Here is a 25,551-nt window from a genome sequence, read left to right as displayed (position 1 = left end):
TCTGATTTCCCTTCAACAACAGATTGCAGTTTGTGACACTTCAGGTAATTTTGGTAGCTCATTTAACACACACTGAAACATGAATATCTGTTGTTTATGCTCCCAAGCTCTGGCTCACTGCAATAAAGGATGGAGAAAGTAGATGCAGGCTCTGGAGATTGAGAACCTGAACGTGATTACTACTGTCTGAAAACTTGTTTTGTCTTGGTAGTGTTGGGGTACAGCTAGGATCTTTCATGAATGATTAATGAACTGTAGGCAGATCAATGAAACTCTGCCCTAAATGTATCTAGAACCAATTCAGGTGAGGGACGAAGAAGTCTAACCAGCCAGTATCCTGTAATTTACAACTCTTGATGTAGTGAAATGGAGTAATCCATCACACTTACTGTGGCTAGTTTCTCAAGCCTAAGTACCTGAGTCACCTAAGGGATATTTTTTTTTTTCACCCTGCTTCCTACTTAGCATTAAAGTTATTATGTGATGGGCTGGCCTTCAATATCCTTGTTCTTTCTGGGGAAACCCTCCCTCGATGAGTAACCCCATTAGTTCCAGGAACAGAAATGTTAGGGTTACACTCAGTAGTGCTGAACAAATCAGAGTACAACATAATCACTTATCAAGAGAATATTAAGCTTCCCACAAAATACCTTTCAGTGATCAGTCTTGCAGATCTTTAAATTCTGTCGACAGCAAAATTATTTCTTATCCCTAATTTATATAAGCAGCACAAACACTTACTTCCAGGAATAATAAAGAATGTATAACATATTCTCATCTTCTTTCTTGATGGATGATGAGTTGGTCTCAATAATGTTGTTAATGATGTAAGATAAAATGCAAATTAAGCAGCACAATCAAAAGCAAGGTATTCAAAAACAGTGGTGAGGGAAGTTTATGATACTAAGTACCACCCGTTTGCTTACATTGCTACATAGACAATGCCAGCATATTAGAAACATAATAAATCAAAGAAAGCTGTTTCTGTAGCAGGAGTTTCTCAAGCTATGGGTCATGACCCTCCATGGGGATTCGTGAATAACCTTGAATGAGGTCACAATAAACTGTTAGCAAGAACCAGGGGCAGATATTTCCCCACAAGTTGAGCAGCCAAGCCGAGTAGGAAGGGAACGAGAGAACAGACTGTAATTGCAAGTATTTATTCTTGCTAGGGAACTGCTAACTACCTTTAATTACAACAGCTAACTTTCTCCAGGAGATGGGAGCAATATAGGCCAGAATTAAAATTGCCAGATAGTTGCTAACTGCCTTTCATTGCAGGCAATAGATCTGCTCCTCCAGGGAGGAAGAGTAAGCTTGCAACTGGATCTTATTCCCCATTCATTCAGAAATGGGGCCATTACCAACTCAAGGGGTCACACAAATATGCAGTCAAACATGGCTGCATTTCAAACCCATGAGAAAGAAATCAATACTCTCATTTATAGAATGTGCCACCACCAGGCAAGGAGCAAGGTGCCCCCTGCAACCTGCATTGCATCCTGGTAAAGAAGGATGCCTATTAAAGGACTTAATATGAGAAGCCCATTGAAAAAGTAGAAGGATCTCACTGAGAAGTACTTTTACATTTCTTTCTGCTGTCCTGCCTGTCATCTGAATGTACTTGCTTGCCCAGAAAGGATCACCTTTTCAATGCAGTCAGCAGCTGGATAAACCAAAATGGAAACTAGAGACTGGCACTTGAGGCTGCAGCCTAGCTCCACATGGCCCAGCTCAGTTTAACATTCCCTGCAGATCATGACAAGAGTCCTCTCCTCTTCTCTCCTTAGGGTTGCTTCCACCTGGACTGGGAGACAAAGCACCTAGCTCTTCTTCCTCTTTCAAAATTGGGAGTTTTGGGGAAAAAAAGAGAGTGTATCCCACATCCCCATGTTAGGGAACTTTTAGGATCATGAAAGCCTACATGTGCCTCCATGGGGTCTCTGCAAGGTCTCCGAGGACTCTGGCTACTGAACAACCATCTCCTTCAGTGCCTTCTGGCTCCTCTGGCCACCACATACCTTGCTCCAGTTGAGCCCTGCATCTCCCCAGAAAGGTGTAGAAGAGGTAAAAATAGACTCACCATCCAGGTTACAAATGAGCTGACAAAAAAGAAAAGTAAATAAATAAATATAGGAAAAGTGCTATTTTTCAGATGGATCAGTTTTCTTACCCGCTTCATTGCACCATCTGTGGTGGTCTAAGCCAAGAGTGGGAAATAATTAAAAGTGTCTAAAAGAGCACTGCCACATAGTGGCTGCCTGCAAGGAAAGGGTGAGAGAGGAGAAGTGATGGTGACTTGAGCAGTATCTGCATTACTTGGCTCTGGGGAAGGGATCTGATAGTGAGAGGAGGCTCCTGGGCTTTGCAAAATCGTAGCACATTGCAGGGGTCAGCATTAAGTCACAGGACATCCTTAAACGTAAGGTTTGGGTCTTTCCTGTGTTTCTGCACCAGTAGTGGGGTGAGATTGTTATAGTGAGCCCCTATCAGAAGCAAGAACAGACACAGTGCCAGAGTGCTGAAATGGAGGGCAGTTGAAAAGGGTTGTGCCTAAAGAGCATGCAACTATGTTGAGCTACTAGGGATAATAATACAATTGGGTTCCCATTACTGTTTTCCTAACACTGAAGTCAGCAGGTGTGTGCCATGAGCACCTTCCCACTGAGCTGGTGGTACCTATGCAGCCCTTCCCATGGGCTCTCTGCTGAATGGTGAAGTTAAAGGAGAACCCACTTGTGAGCCATTCTGCTGGCAAAGTCTTTATCTCCTGATAGCCACCAGCTCAGGCTGCCCAGGTCCCCATCCAGCCTGTCCTTGATCACCTCCAGGGATGGGGCACCACAGCTGTGCCAGCGCCTCACCACTCTCTGAGTGTGGAAATCCCTCCTGACATCTAACCTACCTACATTCATGCTCTCCAGTTCTGACCAGAATGCCAGTTTGTGCATTCAGGGCTGGGGATGCAGCCTCCCCTATCTAAAGAAGCCAGAGGGATTGGTTGCAAAACATACTTGCTGGTGGCTGCAAAGCGAAAATGTATGTTCAATTCCCTCCCTTATCCGTGCCATGTGGCTTTGTGTCCTTTCTTTGCCAGGCACAGCTCAGATGAGGACGAGAGGGGAGGGCAGCCGCAAGCAGAATTGGGGCTTTAAAGCAGATTTTCAGAACATTATGGATTTCATCTTTGCTTAGCAGCTAATTACTGTACCGAAGCCATGAATCACCCTGCTTGAAGTGATTCAAGGAGGGGAAAGAATAATAATAATAAAGTGGCAAACCAGCTCGGGGATAGGCTTGGGAGTCCTATTAAACTTGAGAGGCTATGATTCTATTCCCAGGACTGCTGGCTAACACAAGAACAAGCACCATGCTTCCCCACCCCATCCAAAGAGTTGTGCTAGGCAAAAGCCGAGGAGCAAACCAGCAACAGGTCAATCCTGCGCTGCATAGCCAAGGGTTGCCAGCAGATTGACATGGCAGCGCTCTGGAAAAGTCTGCAGCAGCCCTGGCAGGCTTCGCTAAATCTGTAATTATAGCTACGGGCTTCGTCGCACAAGGAACCAAATATGTGATGTTTGTTTCTGTGGAAGAATGGGAGGAGACCGATGGTAAAGGAGAGGGAGTGGGAGCGCAGAGCGGGGAGAGGGGAAGGAGGAGAGCTGAGCCCTGCAGAGCTCTCTCTCAGAGACCTGCAGAAAACATCTAAATAGAGCAGTTCAGACCTCAAATACTGCACCGTGCTCTGACAGCTCCCTGGTTTATGGCGCGCTTAACAAAGTGCTCTTACATTGACCAGGCTGGAATGTCCATTTTGCCGTAGAGTCTCTGCTACTTTGGTAGTACTTTAAAATTTGGACACGTGACAAAAATGTGTGTAACGCATTTTTTAAAGTGTTGATTGTGCTCGTAATTTTAAAGTCAGAATATAAAATAAACATCTCTGCCCTTTCTTCCAGCAGGCAGCACAGAGATCTGCTCTCCGCGTTCTGTCTGACAGGTACATTTTGTCATTTTTATGAACTATAAATTGCTTTATGAAACGTTGAGCCCTATTTATTGTGGCATATAACTCATAATCGGATTTTGTCCCCAAAGTATCTGCGAACTGGGATGTTAAACATTTTGCATGCTTGGATTTGTCATGCATGTGTAGAGTTTATTACTGCAAAAATCGCAGTCTTGTTGTATTTCATACAGAGTATGCAGAATCCCTTGTTGTGACACCAAACGAGAGATAAGGAACTTACTGTGGAAGGCATGAATGATGCAGTAAATTCTCAGCTTTAGAGTTTCCTGAGATATATCTAAGCTCATTTTTCAGCAATAAGTACTTCATTTATTTTGAGATGTTCTCTTTTGACTTTTTCCAAATTCTTTCCCTGGGAATTGCTCTTCCTGTGATGAGATTCTCCATACATTTCATGCACAAAAACAATGCCTTTTTTTCACCCCTTACGTTTTGAGGGATGGGTATTTTAGAGGAATTTAATTCTTTTTTTTTTTTTCACTTCTGGAGCTGGAGCAGTGCTTCGGGCAGATAGGCAAGGGACCAAATCCTCAGCCAGCATTTGGGTTTTACTCAGCTCTTTTTCAAGTGAATTTCCATCAACTTCAATGAGAAAGTGGCCCGAGCGAGGAATTCGGGATTTGGGCCACAGTAAATGTTATAGTTGGGCCGTAAGTCTGCATAGGTATTTACCTTAAATGACTTTTATGAAAGAGGATTGATTGAAATATAAGGTAGCTTTCTAAGACGGTCCTAATTTCTTTTCCAGTTTTGGGAACGGCGGGGGGGAGGGAGAGAGAGACCGTACGTTTTAGTGCCTGTGAAAAAGAACCAGCAGATTTACATTTATCCACAAATGAGGCACTGTGTCACGCAGGCTGACACAGAGTAAATTTCCCCCTGCCTCGCTGGCAGCCCCCTCCACCCGCCTGGCCCCCTGCCCCCGCCTCCCTGGGAATAAGCAGTAATTGACTCTTGAAGCCAGCCCGGGCCAGGATTTCTCCAGAGCAGAGCCTGTCACTTAGGCTGAATTATATCTTGTGCATGGATGAATAACATTTCTCTCTGCTCTGAGGCTAAGACTGCCAAAATTATCGACACCCCACCACCACCCGCACAGTTTACAAACACTGTTTTGTTTAGGGGGTTTTTGTGGGCCCCCCCCCTTAAGGAAAAAAATGCCAGGGTGAAATGTATGGGATGTGGTTGAAATCGGTGGGTTGGTTGTAGGGCATATGAGTATTGGCTGTAGAAGGGACAAACTCGAAGGGAAAGAAGAGTCAGGGCAGCATGAAGGGCAATGGTGGAGTGCAAGCTTGGCCACCAGGCAAAGAGCTTTTGACGTGGTGGGGACCTCTCTGTGATAGTGGGGGGCTTCTAAGCACCCTTCCCCTGTGCTGAATGAGGAACATTCCTACAGAGCTGCCCCTGGGAGCAGTTAGCGTTCCCCGGGTCTTGCACCGTGTCCCCCAGGAAGAGCACTGATGGTGTTGCCTCTCTGAGGTGTGAGCAGTGGCCCAAAAGTAGCCCTTTGGCCTTGGCTGAAGCAAGGGCACCTGCTATATGGCTGCTCAGCACTCGTGTCCCAGCAGCAGCAAGGAGCACCAGCACATCCCAGCACCAGGGGAGGTGGTGGGTGAATCCAAGCTCTCCGCAATTTCAGCCATCATTCTTTTCATAAACACTATTCTCTGTTGCTCTTACTTCAGCTTTTGCTTTTGACTTCTGTTAAAAAGGTAACAGCTAGCTAAACTGAAAGAGGCACAAAAAAAAGAAAAAAAAAAAGAAAAAAAAAAAAAGAGTTTTTAAACCTGTGGCCATTGATTTCTTCAGTGTGTTGCACTCAGTCTTGTTTTCAGCCTGCCACAGTAACCCCCAGCAGATTTATGTGCAAACACAAAGATTAGTGACCCAGAAGCCTGACTGAAACAGCTTTTCTGCCTCCAGAAGACAGGTTGCTCTGCACATGCACTGACTGTTTTGTCAGGAAAGATGCACAGGCCCCATTAGCTTTGCATTCTCTCGTGAAAAACCCTCAGTGTTTATACAGCACAGCTTGGTTTTAATTTTATTATGCTCTTTGGTATAGTGTTCTAACTACAGAAATTGCTCCTTTTCTGGAGCAGAGAAGAACAAAAATTTAACTCATATACTTTAATGATACAGTGCCAGTCTTCAGCTGTTTGACTCTCATATCCATTGCCCAAGTAGCTTTTAAATTAAGAAAAATGTCTGTACCTGAAGTATTTGTTGTGATCTGTTATTATTTAACAGTGAGCGGTGTGGTTAAGCCAGGTCTTAAACCTGCTTAATCCCACTGAGCTAAATAGATTTTATTATTGACTCCCATGGTCCCGGAACTCTGACCTCAGGACTGAAGTTAAAAGCTAATTTCGTGCAGTCTGTTCCACTAACCCAGAAGCACTTGCTCACTGGACACATTTGCAGTGGGGAATGTCCAGCTGTAAATTACAGATGTTTGTAATCATACTCAAGCACAACACTCATTATTGTTCTTTTGTTCTTTTTCGGCTGAAAAGCCCACCATGAGGGAGACCGCACTTAATCCACACATTAAATTTACTTGCAGCTCATATTCATACTCAAGATAAAATTTTCCATGAAGTAAAGATTTACAGTGGTCCTAGGGCACTCCTATTCCCCTAGCTGCTTTTATTTCTCCGTGCTGCAGTTCGGGCCAAGTGGGTCTGCCTGAGGGTTTTGAATGCTTAGAGGAAAGCCTCATGCCACCGCTGAATTTCCTCTCTGGCTTTAATAGGGAAAAGCTGTCTCATTCCCTGCAGTGCTTGGGTGGTACTTACGAGAGATGCCTAATTCACAGTCCCAACCTATTATCCTCTTTGTTTCCTTATTGTGGAGGATCAGACAGACCCCACTAGCTCTGCTAGACAGAGCTGGTCTGGCAAAGAGGGCACTGAGCCGTGTGGCCTTGGTAGCCAGCTCCCTGTCCCGCTGATAAAGCCTGCAAGGAGCCCACTGTAAGCTCACTGGCTTATACTCAGCACCTGGTTAATATATTTGTTTCATCCACGCCTGAAATCTTTTTGACTTACCACCTTGGGCTGCTGATAGACAAGGCATCTCAACACTAACATCAGTTCTGCAGAGCAAACAAGCTCCATTCAGGGAGTTTGGTGAGCTCCACTGATCTTTGGTCTGCTTTTGTGTTTGGTGGAAGGAATAATACTTCACATTTCCAGGTAGCCATGCCTTCTCTATCCATATTTGGTCACAGTTAGGATGCATGATGCACAGTATGTGCTGGTTTACTGTTATGGATTACTATTATGACCAGCTGTACTCAAGGTCCTCATAGAATCATCTGGGTTGAAAAAAACCTCCAAGCTCATAGAATCATAAAGGTTAGAAAAGATCCCTAAGATCATTTAGTCAAACCATCCATCTACCACCAGTACTGCCCACTAAACCATGTCCCTAAGTACTACGTCTGCCCTTTCCTTAACTTGTCCAGGGATGGTGACTCCACCACATCCATGGGCAGCCTGTGCCAGTGCCTCTCCACTCTTTCTGAGAAGCCATTTCTCCTAATATCCAACCTAACCTCCCCTAACACCAAGTCCAACCACTGGCCTGACCTATGAGTTCAAGGATGGGTGTGGGGAAATGAGCAGCCGGTCATGAGAAGCAGTGGAGCCACACATCTGCAGGCAGAGAGATGATCTGGGAGCAGAAGTGATGCTGAACTGACTTTCAGGTGTTGTGGTCAATGGCTTTATGTCCAGATGAAGGCTGGTAACGAGCAGTGTCCCCCAGGGGTCTGTCTTGGGACTGGTACTCTTTAGCACCTTTATCAGTGATACAGATGATGGGATCAAGTGCATCCTCCACAGTTTGCTGATGACACCAAGCTGAGCGGTGCAGTTGATACAGCAGAAGGAAGGGATGCCATGGGAGGGACCTTGATAAACTTGAAAGGAGGGCTCCTGTGAACCTAATGAGGTTCAGCAAAACAAAATTCAAGGTTTTGCACTTGGATTGGGGTTATTCCAGACATGTATACAGACTGGGAGAATTCCTTGAGAGTAGCCCTGCAGAGAAGGACTTAGGCATCCTGGTAGATGAAAAACTGAGCATGAGCCAGCAGTGTGCACTTGCAGCCCAGAAAGCCAACTGTATCTTGGGATGCATCAGAAGAGGGGTTGCCAGCAGAGTGAGGGAGGTTATTGTCCTTTTCTACTCTGCCCTCATGAGGCCCCATCTCGAGGACTGCACCGAAGACTGGGGTCCTCAACACTGGAGAGAAATGGATTGTTTGGAGGGGATCTAGAGGAGGGCCTCAAATATGATTCAAGGACTGGAGCACCACTCCTATGAAGACAGGTTGAAGGAGCTGGTCTTGTTAAGAGAAGATAAGGCTGCGAGGAGACCTCATTATGGCCCTCTAGTATTTAAAGAGAGATTATAAGTAGGAGGGAAATAAACTTTTTACAAGAGCAGATAGTAATAGGACAAGGGAGAATGGTTTTAAACTAAAGGAGGAAAGATTTAGGGTAGATGACTAGGAGAAGTTTTTCACAGAGTGTGGTGCAGTGCTGAAGTAGGTTTCTTGGAGAGGTATGGATGCCCCATCCCTGGAGGTGATCAAGGCCAGGTGGGATGAGACCCTGGGCAATCTGATCTAGTCCTTGATCTAGAGGTTGGCAGGGGCAGGGGATTAGAACTTGATGATCCCTTCCAATTCAAGCCACTCTGATTCTCTGATTCTGTGATAGCATCGCTTTTCTTGCTGAGCTAGCCTTCCACACAAGGGGCTATGTGGTTAGCTTATCAGAAAGTGACTCAGCTTGCTGGATGGCCTGCAAGCTTTGATGTGACAGTGCTGTCTGATCAGTGACAGCCACAGGGAAGTTCTGGTTCAGGACAGCTGCTCTGGGTCCCAGCAGAGAATGAAGAAACTGAGAAAATGGACTCTACAGGAAGCAAAGACTGTCTGGAGGGGAGCGTGTACACTCAATGCTCTTTGCCATAGGAACAAATACATAGCTCCAGCACAGCTAGTACGCTGCTTATACCTTCAGGATTATCTTTGCAAGGAAAAAAGAGAGTGCCTCTGACAAGGGATATGGATTAACCACTAATCCCTTACGTGAAAGCTCGTCTGATTGAAAATGCTGGTGTCCCACAGGTGTAGCCCTCCCATTCAGTACAGCATAGCAAAGGGTGATGGCTGCAGCAGCTTGTGGCAAAAAAGATCTGGAGTTTCTCAGCCCTCCTAGCTATAGAGCTTGAATGAGTAAGAGTAGTGCTATGTATTGCATATAAGATGTTCTTTTCACTACTGGAGGCTGCTGTGAATTGGTGAGAAGGGGCTTTCAAAAAAGAGCCTGTGGAAGGCTTGGAATGAAAAAGAATACCTGTAGAACTGGATTCTATCCCCCTGTAGTACTCATCATGTTTGCTATTGGACGCTTTCTCATATGTCGATTATTGCTGATGTTTCTTTGGATTTGTTCTACAATGGCTATGGAGGTGCAATTTGGATGCATTGCAAAGCTGTGTGAGAAGGTACAGCAGAGCTGTCCCAGGGAATTTTAGCAACATTGAGCCCTATATTAAATACTGTGATTCTTTTGGCATTTAGAGAAAGAAAAAGAAAAGTTGAGATGTGGTTTTTTTCTTCAAGGAAGTGGCAGCAGTTTGTTGCCATGACAATCAGCATTTCCTGGTTCCCTGTGAGCAGCCCCATGCACTCCCAATAGCTCTCAAAGATATCTGAGGGAGAAACATCAGCATTTTGGAAAATATCTGTCTGCTAAAAGAAAGTTCTGACCAGTAGTTTCTCATGTATTTTCCTTGGCTTACTAGAATCCACGTGTGAATAATTACAGAATTAACACGAAGTAAAAAAGAGACAAGGTGCATGTCTGGGGCCTTTTGCATATTGGAAAGGGGAAAACAGGTCCCACTGCTGGCTGGCAGCATGAAAAATATGCAAAGTGCTATTGGGAAGAGGAGTGTATATGTGTGCAGCATATGAAGTGCCTCAGCATATGATTAACCTCACTGGGTATGTAGTAAATAGTAGATAACTGTGATCAAAAAAGTATTCATGTGATTTATCAAGCTGAGCAACTGTGCATTTTGCAGTGAAGCAGGAGGTCAATCCTGAAATCTAGGGCAAGCAGAGCAATAGGAAATTGCAGGGACTAAGAAGTTAATCATACCGTTGGACTGCTTCCATCTGGTTTTGAAAGACAGAGTCAGTGCAGTGCTAGCAAGGACTCTTCACAGCAATGGATCAGGAATTAATTTTTTCAGCAAATCTTCAGCTATCATTTGCGGTAACACAGGCTTATAAAAATGTAATTTAATTTCTTGGGAATAAATCACATAGGGCAAGAAGTGTGAGAGTGTTTTTGTTTTTGTTTTTTTTTGCTGGTTTTTTTTTTTTGTTTTGTTTTGTTTTGTTTTTGTTTTTTCCTTTAATGTGTGCATCCAAGGGAAAAAAAAAAAAAAAAAAAAAAGGTGAGTAAAGGAGAAATAGCAAAAATCCAAGAGGAAACAAACAGTAATGATATGAAACCTGGAAGGCATAAATGGTCGGCTGGTTAAATCATGCAGGTAATTGTCTTTGAAAAATCAGTCTGCAGTTGGGAACCTTGTACATTTTTATGACCCTTGGAGGCATAATCTTCTGTAACCCATCTGTCCATCTTCATCAGCATGGGTCAAAGGAGCACTGTCTTAAATTATTGTTGAACCGATGCTCTGAACACCATTCCCATATATCATGGGTACATAGCTATGGGCAGTGAATTTGTTAATGTATTCTGTGTTTTCTTTGTTATTGATATTACTTACTGATATTTCAATGAGACTTGAACATTATGCTCCCTTTGGGCGATGACAGTGCCTGTAGGCGAGGAACATGTTGTAAAACAAGGGGGATTTTAACCTTGATAGTAACACCAGTAGCTCAGACTTGCTTTATTGGAAGACTTAAGGAGGGCGGTTAGTTGATAACATTATGCCTTTCTTTCTTCAGCAGTGGGATAAGAGAATAGAGAGACCTGTACTATGAATGATGCATTGCTCTATTTTTAGTGCTGCAAAAGTGAAATCTTATAAATACTTTTGTATCTATTTCCTGGCAGTCTGAAGAAAAAGAGCTCAAGTTTACATAGCACTAATAGCAGGAAACCGGGGATCATGCTGTTCCCACAGATCACCACACTTCCATTACCACCTTATTTTAAGAAATGCTGAAAATTCATAGCGAGCAGCAGCACCTCAGCCTGGCCCAGTTACATGGTGTTAGCTTGGGGCTTTTACCTTTTTGTGTCTGTGGATCATGTTCTATCCAGAACTCAGAAATTCTCCAGAGCGACTGCAGCAATGAGAACATTGAGTTTCCTGCCAGTGAGCCAACTATTCCTGCAGCAGACAGAATGAGATGGCCCCTTCAAGCCCTAATTGCTCAGCGATCAGCCTGGCCCAACAGGGCTTTCTGGCATCAGCCCCACTAGCTCTGTAGATGACATGCTCACTCTGGTTGTTTTTTCCTATGTCTTGCGAAGGCAGTTTAGAAATCACAGCTGAAGATTTGGGATTGCCTTGATGCTGCCTTGATGGCTGGGGATCAGGCCCAGTCAGCAGGCAGGTCCTGCTAGACCTACCTGATCTCCTTCCGTGATCAAGTGATCTGCCTGGTGGACGAGGGAAAGGCTGTGATATAGTCTACTTAGACTTCAGCAAAGCCATCAACACTGTCTCCCACAGTATTCTGGAGAAGCTGGCAGCCCATAGGTTAGACAGGTACACTCTTTGCTGGGTAAAGAACTGGTTGGATATCCAGGCCCAGAGAGTGGTGGTGAATGGAGTTAAATCCAGCTGGTCACCTGTCATGAATGGTCTTCCCCAGAGTTTGGTATTTGGGTCTGTCCTGTTCTTTATTGATGACCTGGATGAGGGCATTGAGTGCATTGAGTGCACTCTCACTAAGTTTGCAGATGACACCAAGCTGGGAAGAAGTGTTGATCTGCCTCAGGTTAGGAAGGCTCTACAAAATGATTTGGATAGGCTATATCGCAGGGCTAAGGTCAATGGGATGAAGTTCAACAGGACCAAGTCCTGTATTTTGGCCACAACAACCCCAGGCAATGCTACAGGCTTGAGGCAGAGTGGCTGGTAGATTGTGTGAAGAAATGGACCTGAGGGTGTTGATCGATGCTAGGCTAAACATAAACCAGCAATGTGCCCAGGTGGCCAAGAAGGCCAATGGCATCCTGGCTTGTATCAAAAATAGGGCAGCCAGCAGGAGCAGAGAAGTGGTCATCCCTCTGTACTCAGCCTTGGTAAGTACTGTTTTCAGTTTTGGACTCCTCACTACAAGAAGGACCCCGGAGCATACCCATAAAGGCAAGCATGCTGGTGAGTGGTCTGGAGCACAAGTCTCATAGGGTGTGTCTACCTTATCAGAATAAGTACAAACTGAGTGATCTCATGGACACCCAGGACTTTCGTCAAAAAAAAAAAATAACATATATGTCTCGAGGACCACCAGATTCCCCTTGCAATGTCTGCCACTTACAGACACCCATAGCTCTTAATCCCAATATCATGCAAAAGTCTCTTCCCATCCAAGGAATTCATTCCTTCTAAAAACATTTTTCTTTCTGTGCACAGCCACTTTCAAGCTCTATGCCCAGCAGAGCTTCCAAAGGAGGGACTTGACCCCACATTTCTGACACAGCCAAATTCAAATTGTTAGGATCTTTTGGTGGGTAAGGAATGTCGCAAGAAGCTGTAGAACCAGCTTGAGCTGGTTATAGAGGAATACTTCTTCTGTGCATGTGAAAAGTCTTTCATGCAGTCATCAGAGGAGGAGGAGGTATGTTTATATGCTTTTCAGCCAACATTGACAAATTGGGTTTGGATGCAGACTTGGGTTTACTCAAGTAGTTTGAGGCAGCAGGGAGCATTTTTTTTTCATGGTCGATGAGAAAAGTAAAGAGAAAAATGACAAGTTCCTGGTTTGGTATGATTGAGAGATTGTTCTGCATGAAATGAAAGCTTAAATCACATAACTGTTTTTAACATTTTGAGTCCCATAATAATTGTCTTTGTGGCTCATCAATGACTTAGTTAGGAGCACACTAGCCACGATTCTTACGTTACACAAAACTCCACACTTTGAACTCTGTTTTAGGCTTCAGTGACCAGATTTTCACTGGTACAAATCAAAATAGCTCCACTGATTTCAGGACCGTTATCTCAGTTTTCACTCGCTGAGGACCTGACACCAGCTTTTAAAAAGCACGTAGTTGTGTATGGGCACTTCCAAAAGTGCCCAAGTGGGTTCTATCACAGACCTCACATATGTGCAGGCTTCAGGATCTGGTTACAACTGCAGTTCAACTCATCCTGACTGTCCATCAGGCAGCCAAACCAGCAGGATTGCAGGGAAGGCATGTGGGCTCCTCAGCCACTGGAGCTCTTTTGATAGAAACCAAAACCCAGAAAGCTGAAATGGCTCCAAATTTGCAAGGTTTCTCTCTCAGTCAGCATTTCCAGGTGGTCTGCTCGGCGACATTTTCTTCGTAAATGATCAGAGCACTTTCTGCTTTATTTTTCATGACTACTGCTTTCTCTGGGGCTCTGTTTCATGGGAAAATTCAGAACTGGAGGGCTTGGTTCCATCCTGGAGCAGCGTGAAGTTTCAAAATCCTCCTCAAAATGGAAGACCTTCCTTCTCTCAAGGACACTATTTATAGTAGGCTGCCCTTTCTGCAGTCAGAGAAGAGTCAGATAGTATGATGACTTTGTGCTCTCCTGTGTTTTTAACTTAGATGAAAAATTAGGTCTGGCTTGAAACTAGGTGTAAAGAGTCCATGTTCAGATATTACATTTTATAACCTGAAAATGATATAATTTTAAAAGGCAGAAATAAATAGAAATTACTTAAATTAAATTAGATATTTTTTCCAAGGGGTATGATTAAATGAGACACATTCTATTCTCTAACATAGCCTGCAATCTTCTGGCATTTTAGCAAAAATGGAAAATTATTTATTTTAAGGGTAGGTATTTTATGCCTAATGAAATTTACTTTTCATACCAGTGTACCTTCTGCTATAAAGATTTTAAAGGTCTTTTTCACCCTTAACTCTTCATGCTTGCATGTCTCCTCCTCACACACATTTGCACAGAAGAGAGGTCTTTCTCTGTGCAAATCCAGCACCCAAATGATTCACAAATAGCACTCACTTATTATTTACTGGCACAATCAAGCATAACTGCTCTAAATGAACAAACAGTCAAAAAATTAAAAAACAAAAAACAAAAAACAAAAAAACCGTACCAGGGGAACAGGGTTAAAGAAACCCATGATTCTGATTTACACAACAGATAAAAATCACCCCAGAAGTCACAGAGACCTGCCAAGTAAATCTCTTGCTTCATAATGATCCTTTAAGACACTTTAATTTGCTTTTGTGAGTATCTGCACTGGCGCTGGCTTTAGCTCTTGCTGTAGGTGCCTGGGGAGGTCTGTGCTGGTTCATATCCAGGTAGGTGGTGACTGCTGATGGTGCTCATGGCAGTGCCTGGCTCCCAGCAGCCCTGTGGGAGGTCACATCTTCCTTTATCTTCCTTTCCACAACCTGTTTAGAGTGGAATGAGATAAAACAGACACAGACCCTCTATCACAGTCATCACCTCATCAACCCCTCTTGCCCCCCTTCTTTTCAGGATGTCACCAACTGGGCCTTCCAAATCCCCTCTGCCGGTTTCCTGAGCCTCCCTTGCTGGCTCTCTGGCCATCACTCGTGGCACCTTTCCCACCAAATCTGCCCTTTCCCTGCTCCTCAAAACTACTCAAACCCCACCAGGACACCTGGACCCTTTCCCAGGTCACCACCTACTGCCAAAAGGCTGACACAGCCCCCATTGCTGGAGGGGTTGGCGTGCCTTCCAACCCATGGGAAAAAAAGGCCGCAGCGAAGGTCAGGACAAGTTGTCTGGTTTTGTGGCATCACAGACACCAGTGTAAGCCTCTTGCCAGCATGTGGTGGGACACAGACTGGCCAGGTGGCAGTGAGGGAACAGCACTGCCACCAACACAGTCACCCCGTGGCCACCTGCCCCCAAAATCCATGTCAGGTTTCTGCCTGCCTCTTGGGTCTTCTCCCTACAGTTCCCTACAACATCCATCACTCATCCCTGCTAATAATGCCCACAAATACTGATCTCCTAAAGCTGCTTCTTTTAAGGTCATCTTGTCCCTTCTTCTGAAACTTAATATCTTGATGCTGACCGTGTGGAGCTAGAGAGAGTTTATAAATATTTGTATCAACAACATTATTCCTTTGATAGCAGACACTAGGACAATATTTCCCACATTAAAAGGGCTCTTGGGGAGGGCTTAGGAACTCTGGCCAGGCTAAAATAGTTGCCTGGAGGAAGAGGAAAAACCTTGGAGAATTACCAGGCTCTCTTTTTTTTTAATTTTCAGACAAATGGACTTTTCAAACTTTGCCCTGAAAAGAGATCTGGTCATGACCTACTATAAATCTCCTATGGCCATTTAAAACCTCACATAGCTCTGGTTAAACAGCATTGCACCAGACAAAACCTCCAGGGCATGAGGACATTGCTCCGTTTTTTTCCCTTTCAAGCTTGTATATTGTCCTCATAACATATTGCCAATGTTCACAGGACCAAATGAGACTGTGGCCTTTCTTTAATGTACTCAGTGCTCTTGTGTTGAGAGCCTGTGAGGTCAACAGGAAAACATGGGATGAAATCTCGGCTGAGTGTCAGTCTTTCCCAGGCTTCCTGGCAATTTCCAACTTCTCACTCCATTGTTTTCACCTAATAAGACAGAGCTTGTCTTCTGCTCGATAAAAAAGGAAAAAAGAAAAAAGCCAAGACTCAGAAAATGAGCAGTTTTGTATAAGCCTGGCAGATTCCCAGTGTGCTGAAACTAATGACGAGCAGCACGCTCATTTTTCTAGTTCGAAACTTCTTGGTGCATCATGTGAACACCCCCCAGGAACTGCTGGAGGAGGGGCAGAGCATAGAAAAGAAGACTGTCAGGCTTCTGACACAAAGGCCATAGCCCACAGTTTTGAAATAAGGAGGTTGAAAGGTGGAGCCCTCACAAGAACCTCATTTGGGGCTCTTCCAGCTGTTGGATTACCTTTCTTCTCCTCTTGGAGGGGTTTGCAGCACAGCACCTCTCTCTGTTTGAACTGAAGGGGAGAAAAACTGCAGAGTCTGCTGTGCAAGCCCAGAGAACAGTTTGAGAAAACAGCAAAACCCAAACACTCCTCTGAGATTATCCCTCTGTAACTGATACAGAGACATACTGCGAACTCAGGTTCAACTTGTCTTTTTATACCATTTTCTGTGTTAGCATGTTGCCTGCTCGTCAGCTGCCACTGAATTTGAATCTCAGACTGTCAGTATTTTCTAAGCATTGTGGAAAAAATGTATGTATTTTCCTAAACAATTACAAGTGATTTAATGCTGGTGAAAAGTGTGAGGTTGCTACCTGATTATCCAGGAATGTCTCAGCTGTGTCTCAAGGATATCTGCCTGGCTGCCGGAGCCTTGCTCAATTCCCATGCATATTCTTTACCCATGCAGACAAAGAGCAGTGTTAAAGCCGGCGAGAGCCTTGGCATTCAGTGTAGGAAGCTAAACTGCGCCAACACCACATAATTTTCGGTGAAATGCATTTCATCGTTTTCTTACATTTGGACAAAATGCAGTATTAACCATTTATTAGCATTACAAGAGCTGTGACAACTTTCTCCCACTGGCCACCGTACATTGCTGTCCTCCTCTACCTGCATAAGGTCTCCCAGGTTGGTCAGAGCAGACGATTAGAACAAACATGCCCTACTCAAATTATTAGGGTTGTTTTTATGGCCAGAAGTCTGGTACCACCGTGGAGCAGTAGTAAATTGGGGATCTGTTTTGAATTATTCGTATGCTGGTCATTTACCACATCACATTGCATCAATCTTTGTGAATATCGTTTCTGATTAAATGAAGGGACATCCAGAAAATGAATTGTCACTGCCCTGCGTGGAGAAGATGTACTACAGTACATCTACATGTAGTAGACAAAGCACTCTTAGTTTCTTCGGAGTTGAGCTGCACAGGGATATCCTGCGGCAGTGTTCAGCTGTTGAAATGGGAGGTTAGCTGGAGAGGACTGGGAACTGCAGAACCCGTAATTGCCTGAACCCACCAGTCACTTCTTTAGTAAATCCAACAGCTACAAAGATGAAGCAGGGGTGAAATGTGGTTGGTCTGGATGGTGTAACAAGGGAGATCATGGGGGAAAGTAAAATCTGGAAGGAGAAAAGATGAGCCTCTGTTAAACTAAGAAATTCCACAGTGGATTTTATTAAGGCCATACTGTGCCTGAGAGAAGAGATTTTATGTCAGTTTTCAGGTTGTGGTAAGCTGCAGTTTGATTGAGTCAAAGCTTAGCCTGTGTGAACACTTAAGGTGCTTAAATGTACTCTCCACACCTGTGCTGAAAAATAATTATCCCCCAAAAGTCACACTTTTTTTTTTTTTTTTTTTTTTTTTTGGAAGTGACACCCAACTCAAATAGCAACTGCAATTCTAAAATTAACAACATATGTTTCTGAAGCCAAAATGTGAGACGGGTTTGCTTGCTTAGAAAGCAGTTGCTTTAGGTTTGTCTTGCATCTGGTAAAGAGCTTGTTAAGGGTCTTATTGCAACCTTGAGGGGTTCCTAGTTTAATTGCTAACTAAGACAGCATTTTAATAACTTTGTTTTAATCTTGCTACCATCTTGGGGGAGGCAGAGTTATTTATTTGGTTGCAGAGCTGCATGGCTGGGAAGTATCTGATTCGAGTTACGTACATCTTTGGTTGACATGACTCATGTTACAGCTGAACCAAACAAGCCAGCTCTGTACACTTAAACTAAGCAAACAAATGTAAAACACATCGCTACATTAGTAGAACCACAGTTAACTAATTAACGATGGGCAACATAGTCATCAAATCAAGGCCACAATCAAGACCTGATCCAATGAATCAGAGCTTTAAGTTATCAAAACAAAAATAAAATAAACCACAATACCCCATCACATTTAATGCAGAGGGTAATGAGCTTTAAATTGTAAGCTTGCCATGAGATGGAACTACTTCCAGTTAGTCTTGTATGAGGAAAAACTGAAGAGAAGCTGGCTCACATTTTGACCAGGTTCCAGGTTCCAGTTGGTGGAAGGCACTGACTGAGGCAATCAAGGACTGCACTCATTGCTCCTTGCCAGTGGTGCATGGAGGACTAGTGCTAGTATGGTTCAGCTGAGGGAAGTACACTCATCAGAATGAACTCATTAGTGATAGACAGTTTAGCATTTCCTTCTTACATCACCTGATTATTGTGAATGTTAAGTCTTCTGCTCTTATCCTCTCCTGATCATCAAACTCAAATCAGAGATCATTCTGAAAATGATGCACAGTTGCAGCTTTTAAATTAGATTCAACATTTATGAAAAATGCTTTTTGAAGGATTACTAGGTAAGAACTATGAATAACTTTTGGAATAATTCACTAGCAATAAATGACAGATTTAAGAGTCTGGCATTTGCTGCTAGGCAAGGAAACAATTAATAGAGACCTTTTTTCTTTTTTCTTTTCTTGGCCACCTATGTACTCATGCACATATGAAATAAGATCCTTCTCTTAAAGGAAAAGAAAGCATTCAGACTTGTGCCTTCTTCTGAAGAATCTTTATTTTGAGTGTTTGCTGGCTGCCAACATAACCCAGAAGTTTGGGCAAGCATAATGACAGAGCACCCACTGGCTTCTCCTGCTTGGTTGCACACTGCAGGCATTAGGCTTGGTTGGTTGGACAGTCTCCCTCTGGCAGGGGCTCCATGGGGAGACAAGTAGGATGCAGCTGAGAGGCACAGCTTCCCCCCAGTCTTAAACGAGAATAAAAGCCAGATAAATGGCAATGCATCTCATAGCCCCTTCCTTTTTCCCACTTATATAGCTGGAGGCTGGTTTCCCACATATGGTCAGTACAACCTGGTATCTAGTTCGTAGGTCACTGCTGAATGTACCCATGATCTTGCAAATGGAAATGACTGGTTGGGCTGAGACTACTTCTCTCCTGTGTGGTCTGTGACTCAGTGACTAACGTCAATGTTCCTGTGCAGGGAAAGCATTGAAAACCCAGGCTCAGCCAGAGCCACCTCCGTGGGGCCCACTAATAACTCTCTCCATGCTGTGCCTAATAACAGTCTTTCCTTTGCCTTCAGTTAGGAAGCTAATGGGAATCCATTTGCAGCTTGCCCTGATGACTTCTGTTCTAAGACTACAGCTGGCCATTGTGCTTTTTAGCAGATGAATTCCAATAATCATTAAACAAAGTTGCCTGGGGTCCACTTCAAATCTGGGCCAATGTCACAGCCCTTACTCGTGTCACACATGCTGGTGTGTTTCATCCCCTAAAATCAGTGTGATTTGTGAACAGCCAGGGGCTGTATTTGCACAGCATCGGACCAGTACTTATTTCCAGATAGCCATGCTGCTTTTCATTTCATCTAGAATCATGCTGCCTAACCCCAGAGAGCAGAGAAGAAGTGCGCGAAGTCTTAGTCCATGAGATCATCCCAGTAATTTGTAACTGCAGGCGCTGTCTGTCTAACTTTATTTCCCTGTGTTAAATAATTGTGATATTGTGTCTTTAAAACCCACAACAACAACGAAATCAAAACAACCTTAAATAATCCACAGACATATGGAATTGTTTTACAAAAGAAAGTCAATTGCTGAGACCCCTTAAAAATGGAAATCTACCAAGGAAACCCCAGCAGTCTCTTTGACAGTCTGCTCTAAAACTTCTCACTGCTTTGATGTTGTTCACAATTTATGCTCCTCAGAGGCTCGGGGATGAAGGAAATCATCTATTTTAATAATGTGAAACCCTCTTCTGGCTGCCCGAGATGGGAATTCCTGCTCTGTTTCCTGTGCCTCTGAGAGGGCCGAAGGGGGAAGAAGGGCTTAAAACCCACGTGGCTGTTACTGATCAGCACCACAGCATTGCCTGCCATTCGGAAATGGCTGTCCACACGTTGCCTGTGATTCAGGAGGCTACGCTTAGGAAAGCTGTCTGTTTCAGCTCAGTCTCCACAGAAATGTAATTTCATCATACTAGTAATTCATAAGGAGACGTTATGAGGCAACAGTTATCATACAAAAGCAATTATTGGAATAGTCTCTCTAATTCAAAATTATTTTAATTACTAGTGATACCTGTTCTTTTTCTTTATTTTTTTTTTTCCTTTCTGTGCTAAGTGTCCTCCTGATTCAAAAATTGCCACTAGGCTCTCGCCTTTGGTAATTGCAGTTCTCTGTGCTGAGTGAACAAAGAAAAAATTAAACTGGAATGTAGCAGGCAGGCAGAATAGGAAATATATGTTCCTGCAGGAGAGCTACTCTCATCCTAATTACCCTGCAATTGCCAGGTTCAAAATCTAATTTATGAGCAGTATAGATAGAATGGCCACATTAGTCCATTATTTCATGATGATTTTTTTTCTACCCTTGATTTCAGAGAGGAAGGATTTTGCAGCGCAGCACATTGGCATTGTCAGCAGCTGCTCTGGGCAGTGATGCCAGACAACTACACTTGAGAGAGACTCCAGAAAAAAATTGAAAGCAGTCTCCTAACAGCAAGGTTTCATAGAAGGAGTGCTATAAAGCAGTTAAATGAATAAAGCATGACCTGATGGGCTGCCTCAGACCACATTCAGAAACAGACCCAGAAACATATGAAGGAGAAAAGTTTTCCAGCCTGCTGCTGCCACACCTCCTACCTGCTGCAAAATGCCCCAAACACAGCATCTCTTAACACCCCCAGAGTCTATTTTACTTTGACAATCATGGAGGAGTAGTGGGTGAAACTGCCACCATGCAATGTCTGGATTGCTCATGGTTCCAGCTGTAGGGATTTTTAAGGTCCCCTAACCTAAGCCATTATGTGATTCTTGCTGGGCAGATAATCTACATCATTCCCCTACTGTACGTGTTTCAGTCACCAGCCCCCTGGATAAAATGGCTCTGCAGGCTTCCTCTCCCTCTTACTGCCTGCAGTTCTCCTCCAGACTTATTTTTGCTTGCATCATATCCCCATTCTTAATCCAGTTATTTCACCACCGAAACCCTTCCAGTTTAAATAAGAGAAATGAATGCTTACATTTAAACTGCTATTGCATTTTGCAGTCAACAACCCTATAAAGCTGCTTTGATGAGAAAGTTTATACCTTGTTTGATGCAGGTTGTCTGCAAGGCCCAGAAAGACAGGAGTGCTTTGTCTTACCCTTGGGCTTGTTTGGAGGGATTTATTCACAACTGTGGGATGGGAAAGTTAAAATGGAAATGAGGTACATGGGTATCTAAAGTCACTTGAGAAGCCCTAAGATAGGTAAAGACATCCTTATGGGCCTGACATTCATATTGCAAAGGCAGCTAAAGACTGCTGAGTCTATGGAATGGATAATGGCATAGAGGCAACTAAAAGTAATCTCTATCAAATGGAAAAAAGTGGGGGGCAAAGAGAAAAGAGACAGGCAAGAGGAAAGGAAAAAAAAAAAAAAAAACACGTAAAAGGGGAAGGATGAGTGCAAAGGCATGGGAGGAAACTTGCTGACTGTGGGTGTGCCATGCAAGTCTCAGGATAAACTGCCCAATAGTTCAGTATCTCCAAGCTGTACATAAAGCTTATCAAAATCTTTCCCTGTTGCAATACAAGTCCATAAGAAAGTGCTGTCTACTTTCCTGAGAAAGTATTTGGTTATATCAATTGGGAGTTTCACTCTTAAGTATTCCCTTTCCGTTTCAAGTGCAGAATGCAAACAGAATGCTCTCAGGAATAGAAGATGCCTGCCCTGATTTGTTCTTCCGAGGTTTTGCTTTTCCTTTGCCCCTGAGGAACAGTCTATTTTTATTGACTTTTATGATTAATAAAACTGTCTGAAACCCTGCTGGGGTCTTCATGCTAGTTATCAAAAGAAGTCATCTAGCCCTTTCCCCTAATGTCTAAGTTAATGGCAAAGACCCAGCATTTGATCTTTCTCCCCAAGCTGCAGCTTGTCTAGCAAGGGTTAGATTCATGTCGAGATGGTAAAAAATCCCAAGGAGTGATTTCCTTGCTGCACAGACTGTGGAAACCCATACTCTCCTGGAAACCTATCTGTCTGTCTCATCTTCTCTGCAAAGCCCTTGTGCAGAATCTCCTGCTCTTACCCGCTGCTTCCCAGCTGAGGCAGATGACCCGATACACTTCTAAAGAAATGCAGAATGTATATCCTCACAGCTGGATGCTGAACTTCCAGCCTCAGCACATGCCAAGAGCTATACCTTTACCAGCCTCCTGCTGGATAGCACTGCTAAATGTATGCTGAAGAGGCCCACACTTTACAGAGCATATCCTGGGGTATGCAGGACCTCAGGCAGGTGGGGAGAGAAGAATCATAGAATGGCTTAACTTGGAAGGAACCTTAAAGATAATCCAGCCCCAACCCCTACCATGGGCAGGCTGCCCAAGGCCTCATCCAACCTGGCCTTGAGCACCTCCAGAGACGGGGAACCACAGCTTCTCTGGACAAAAGAGGAGCAGCAGCAGGGCCAGTTAGCCTAGGGGAGAGCGAGGAGGGTCAGCAGCATCTTGCTGTGGCATGAGGGAACAGTGCTGAGCAATGCTTCCCCCTGCTCGATTGCCCTGTGTTTGCATTTCCTTTCTGCTGCTTCAGGAGAGGCAGGGAGAACAAAAGCTACATTGAGGAATAGGCAAAGGCATCTATGCATGCCTCAGAGATACTGTAATATCATAAGAAATCTAAAAAGATGCATGGCAGTTAAAAAAAAAACAGCAAAACATACGAAATACAGATTGAAAAATATATTGGAAGATATGACAGCAACTACATCAGGTCACAGCATGGTGTAAGACTGGCTTTTTTTATTAAAATGACATACCATTCTGGTGCTTTTCCTACTAGATGGTAGTGCATTTTACAGAAATAAAGGATTGATAACATCCTGGAGGAGGGTGCAGCTAGGGAGCCACTGAGACCAGACACATCAATACCACATTCTAGATGAATAAAGCAAATAAAATTATATTTGCTTTGTAATTTATTTCTGCCTCCCCTCGCATTCTGTGTGTGCATAAACAAACCTTACATTTACTTTCCAAGGGTGATGTCTAACAACAGGATGCAATTCACATTTGATTTTCCTTTGAATTGTAAAGGACAATTTGCATAACTCTTAACATAGCTTTGTATATTTGTGCTTATCACACCTTGTCATTGTGTTTCATAGGACAACTTTATGCAATATAGCTGAGGAAAGTACAGCAAAGTTTACTAGTAGGGGCTGCTCTCTATTTTAAAAACCTTCATCAAGTACCTGCACATTGTTATGCCGTGTTTCAGTGAGTTAGATCCAGACACCCTAAATAGGAGGACCATTCCTGGGCTGCATGAGCACCTCTGTGCACTCCCATCAAGCTTTAAAGGGTGACCTTACCTAGCTGGAGTACAGGGCCAAGAATCTGAGCCTATCAGAATGGGAGAAATTTTTCCCCAGCAGCTCAGACCTTCAAAAACCTAAGGCTGAGCTACAGGCAGATATTCAATAGCTGAAAATTGGTTTTAAACATCCTTTATTTTGAGCTAGCATGTCAATAGCAGGTAAACAGAATTTCCTGGGTAGCGCTTTCTAAAAACACATTAAAACAGTTGTGCGTGTTGCTGGAAAACAGGCTGTACTTACATCAGAACCGAGCATAGAAGAACCTTTTATAAGCCTTCAAATAATCTCGAAGTAATTAGCTTTTAACATCCTCTCTGCTACAATTCTGAGCTTTATTAGCTGCTCTGCTTGCCATTCCTGAGTCTGCCTAATGTCTTCTGTAGAACAACTATGCATTTTTCTCAAGCATTTGTCATTTCTTGAAACACATAAAAGAGAGCACTTGGATTCCACTAACAGACCATCTAAATGCTGCTCTGCATAGGAAGTGATATATGCTGACAAGGAGTAGAAGTCAAATTTTCTTTATATGGTTCTTTATGGTGAGCAAGCCTACTTAAAACAAGCTCCTTCTCAAGGCAGCATATTGATTAGAGCTGACGGGCCGAAAAGACCTTTGGGAAACAACAGAATATGGCTTGAGTCAAAGAGTAACACTAAAGCTGGCAGCAGCAGCATTAAGAGTCAGTAAAACCTGAGAGAGTTTGTCTCACACTGAAATTTATTGCACCCATTTGGACGGCCATTACGGTAGTTAGTAATTTTATCTGCACAAGTTCATCTGTATTTGGACTCTCAGAGCTTAGCAAGAGGTCTTGCAAGACAGAGCTGTGTACAGGGCCCCGCACACTGAGGCAAAGGGCTGCCGTGTTGAGGCAAGGCACAACTGTTTCTGGAAATTAGCAAAGGCTGCCTGCTTTGCTGGGCAGTGATGACTGGCATTATGTTAACAGTAATTCTGAAATAAGGCAAAGGCAGGCCAAAGCAGACAAGGATTCTCCTACTGCAAAGTTCAGTCTGCTGTGGCCTCTTAATGAAGCTGTCACTCAGAAGCAAGAATTGCTGTTTTTTGGGATAGAAGTGCATCTATGTTTCATGGTTTAGGGAATAAATGAGACAAGGAAAGCAATGACTGGGCTGATCTCCAGAGGAATGGTATAAAATTCTTCTGATGAGATATTTTGAAGATGGTGGATTAACGCCACTCTACATTTTCCACAAAATGTTTTGTATTGCTCCTGGCTGTGACTATTCTGACACCTACCGATTTTATACCCCTTTCTACACTTTCTCCCTGTCATTTGACCTGTAAGCACAGAATGCATGCTCCTTAACAACCTCATCTGGATATTTATCCACAGAAATTCATGCTCATTTAATCCTTTTTCTCATAACTTGACAAGATAAATCCTGCATAAACCTTCTGAAGCAGGTCCTTGCCTAACTTAGTTTCTGATACTTCCACTGTAGATGGTCTATACTTTTACTGATGATCTGTTCCAGTGCTTAATTATGTTTATTTTACATTTCTCCCAAGGCACTGGAGCCTATTGCACAAAATTCTAAGCTGCTAGGGCCACCTCCGAAATGGAGAATGTATTCCTATCATTAAATTTGAAAGGAATTCAGCTTTAATGCCATGGTGCAGTACTGGGTTACGAGGGGATATACACACTGTGTATCACCTCTAATCTTTAGACAAGTAGAAGGAAGCTGACTGAACCATAAAAGAGTATTAATGCAGAAGAACCTGAAATAAACCTTCTGGGCTTCCATTCCAAGTCACAATGACTATGGCATTGGGCGTACCAGACATTTTTACCCTTAGAATCCCAGATTCCCTCTAGCCAATCATAAGAGGTCAGAATCTCTGTGGGGCATTTCTGAATAATCACAGTTAGGTCTTCTTGTAAGTCAAAGACAGAAAAAGTGAATGCATAAAATCCCAGTATCCTATACCT

General features: G+C 43.5%; 1 protein-coding gene across 1 annotated transcript in view; it reads left to right on the top strand.

Annotated features, from left to right (window-relative positions):
• AFF3 (AF4/FMR2 family member 3) overlaps nt 1-25,551 on the top strand; it is a 316,384-nt gene that overhangs the window by 241,935 nt on the left and 48,898 nt on the right. Inside the window, exon 9 of the mRNA XM_042810250.1 lies at nt 3,960-4,000. Within this exon, the coding sequence (XP_042666184.1) occupies nt 3,960-4,000 (41 nt within the window). The remainder of the gene's footprint in view (nt 1-3,959; nt 4,001-25,551) is intronic.

The sequence above is a fragment of the Centrocercus urophasianus genome, unplaced genomic scaffold, assembly GCF_019232065.1.
Source record: "Centrocercus urophasianus isolate 14NV4802_14NV808 unplaced genomic scaffold, USGS_Curo_1.0 seq_12, whole genome shotgun sequence".
In the NCBI taxonomy this organism is placed as follows: Eukaryota; Metazoa; Chordata; class Aves; order Galliformes; family Phasianidae; genus Centrocercus; species Centrocercus urophasianus.
The sequence above is the reverse complement of the archived record's forward strand: the minus strand, read 5'-3'. Positions and strand labels throughout refer to the sequence as shown.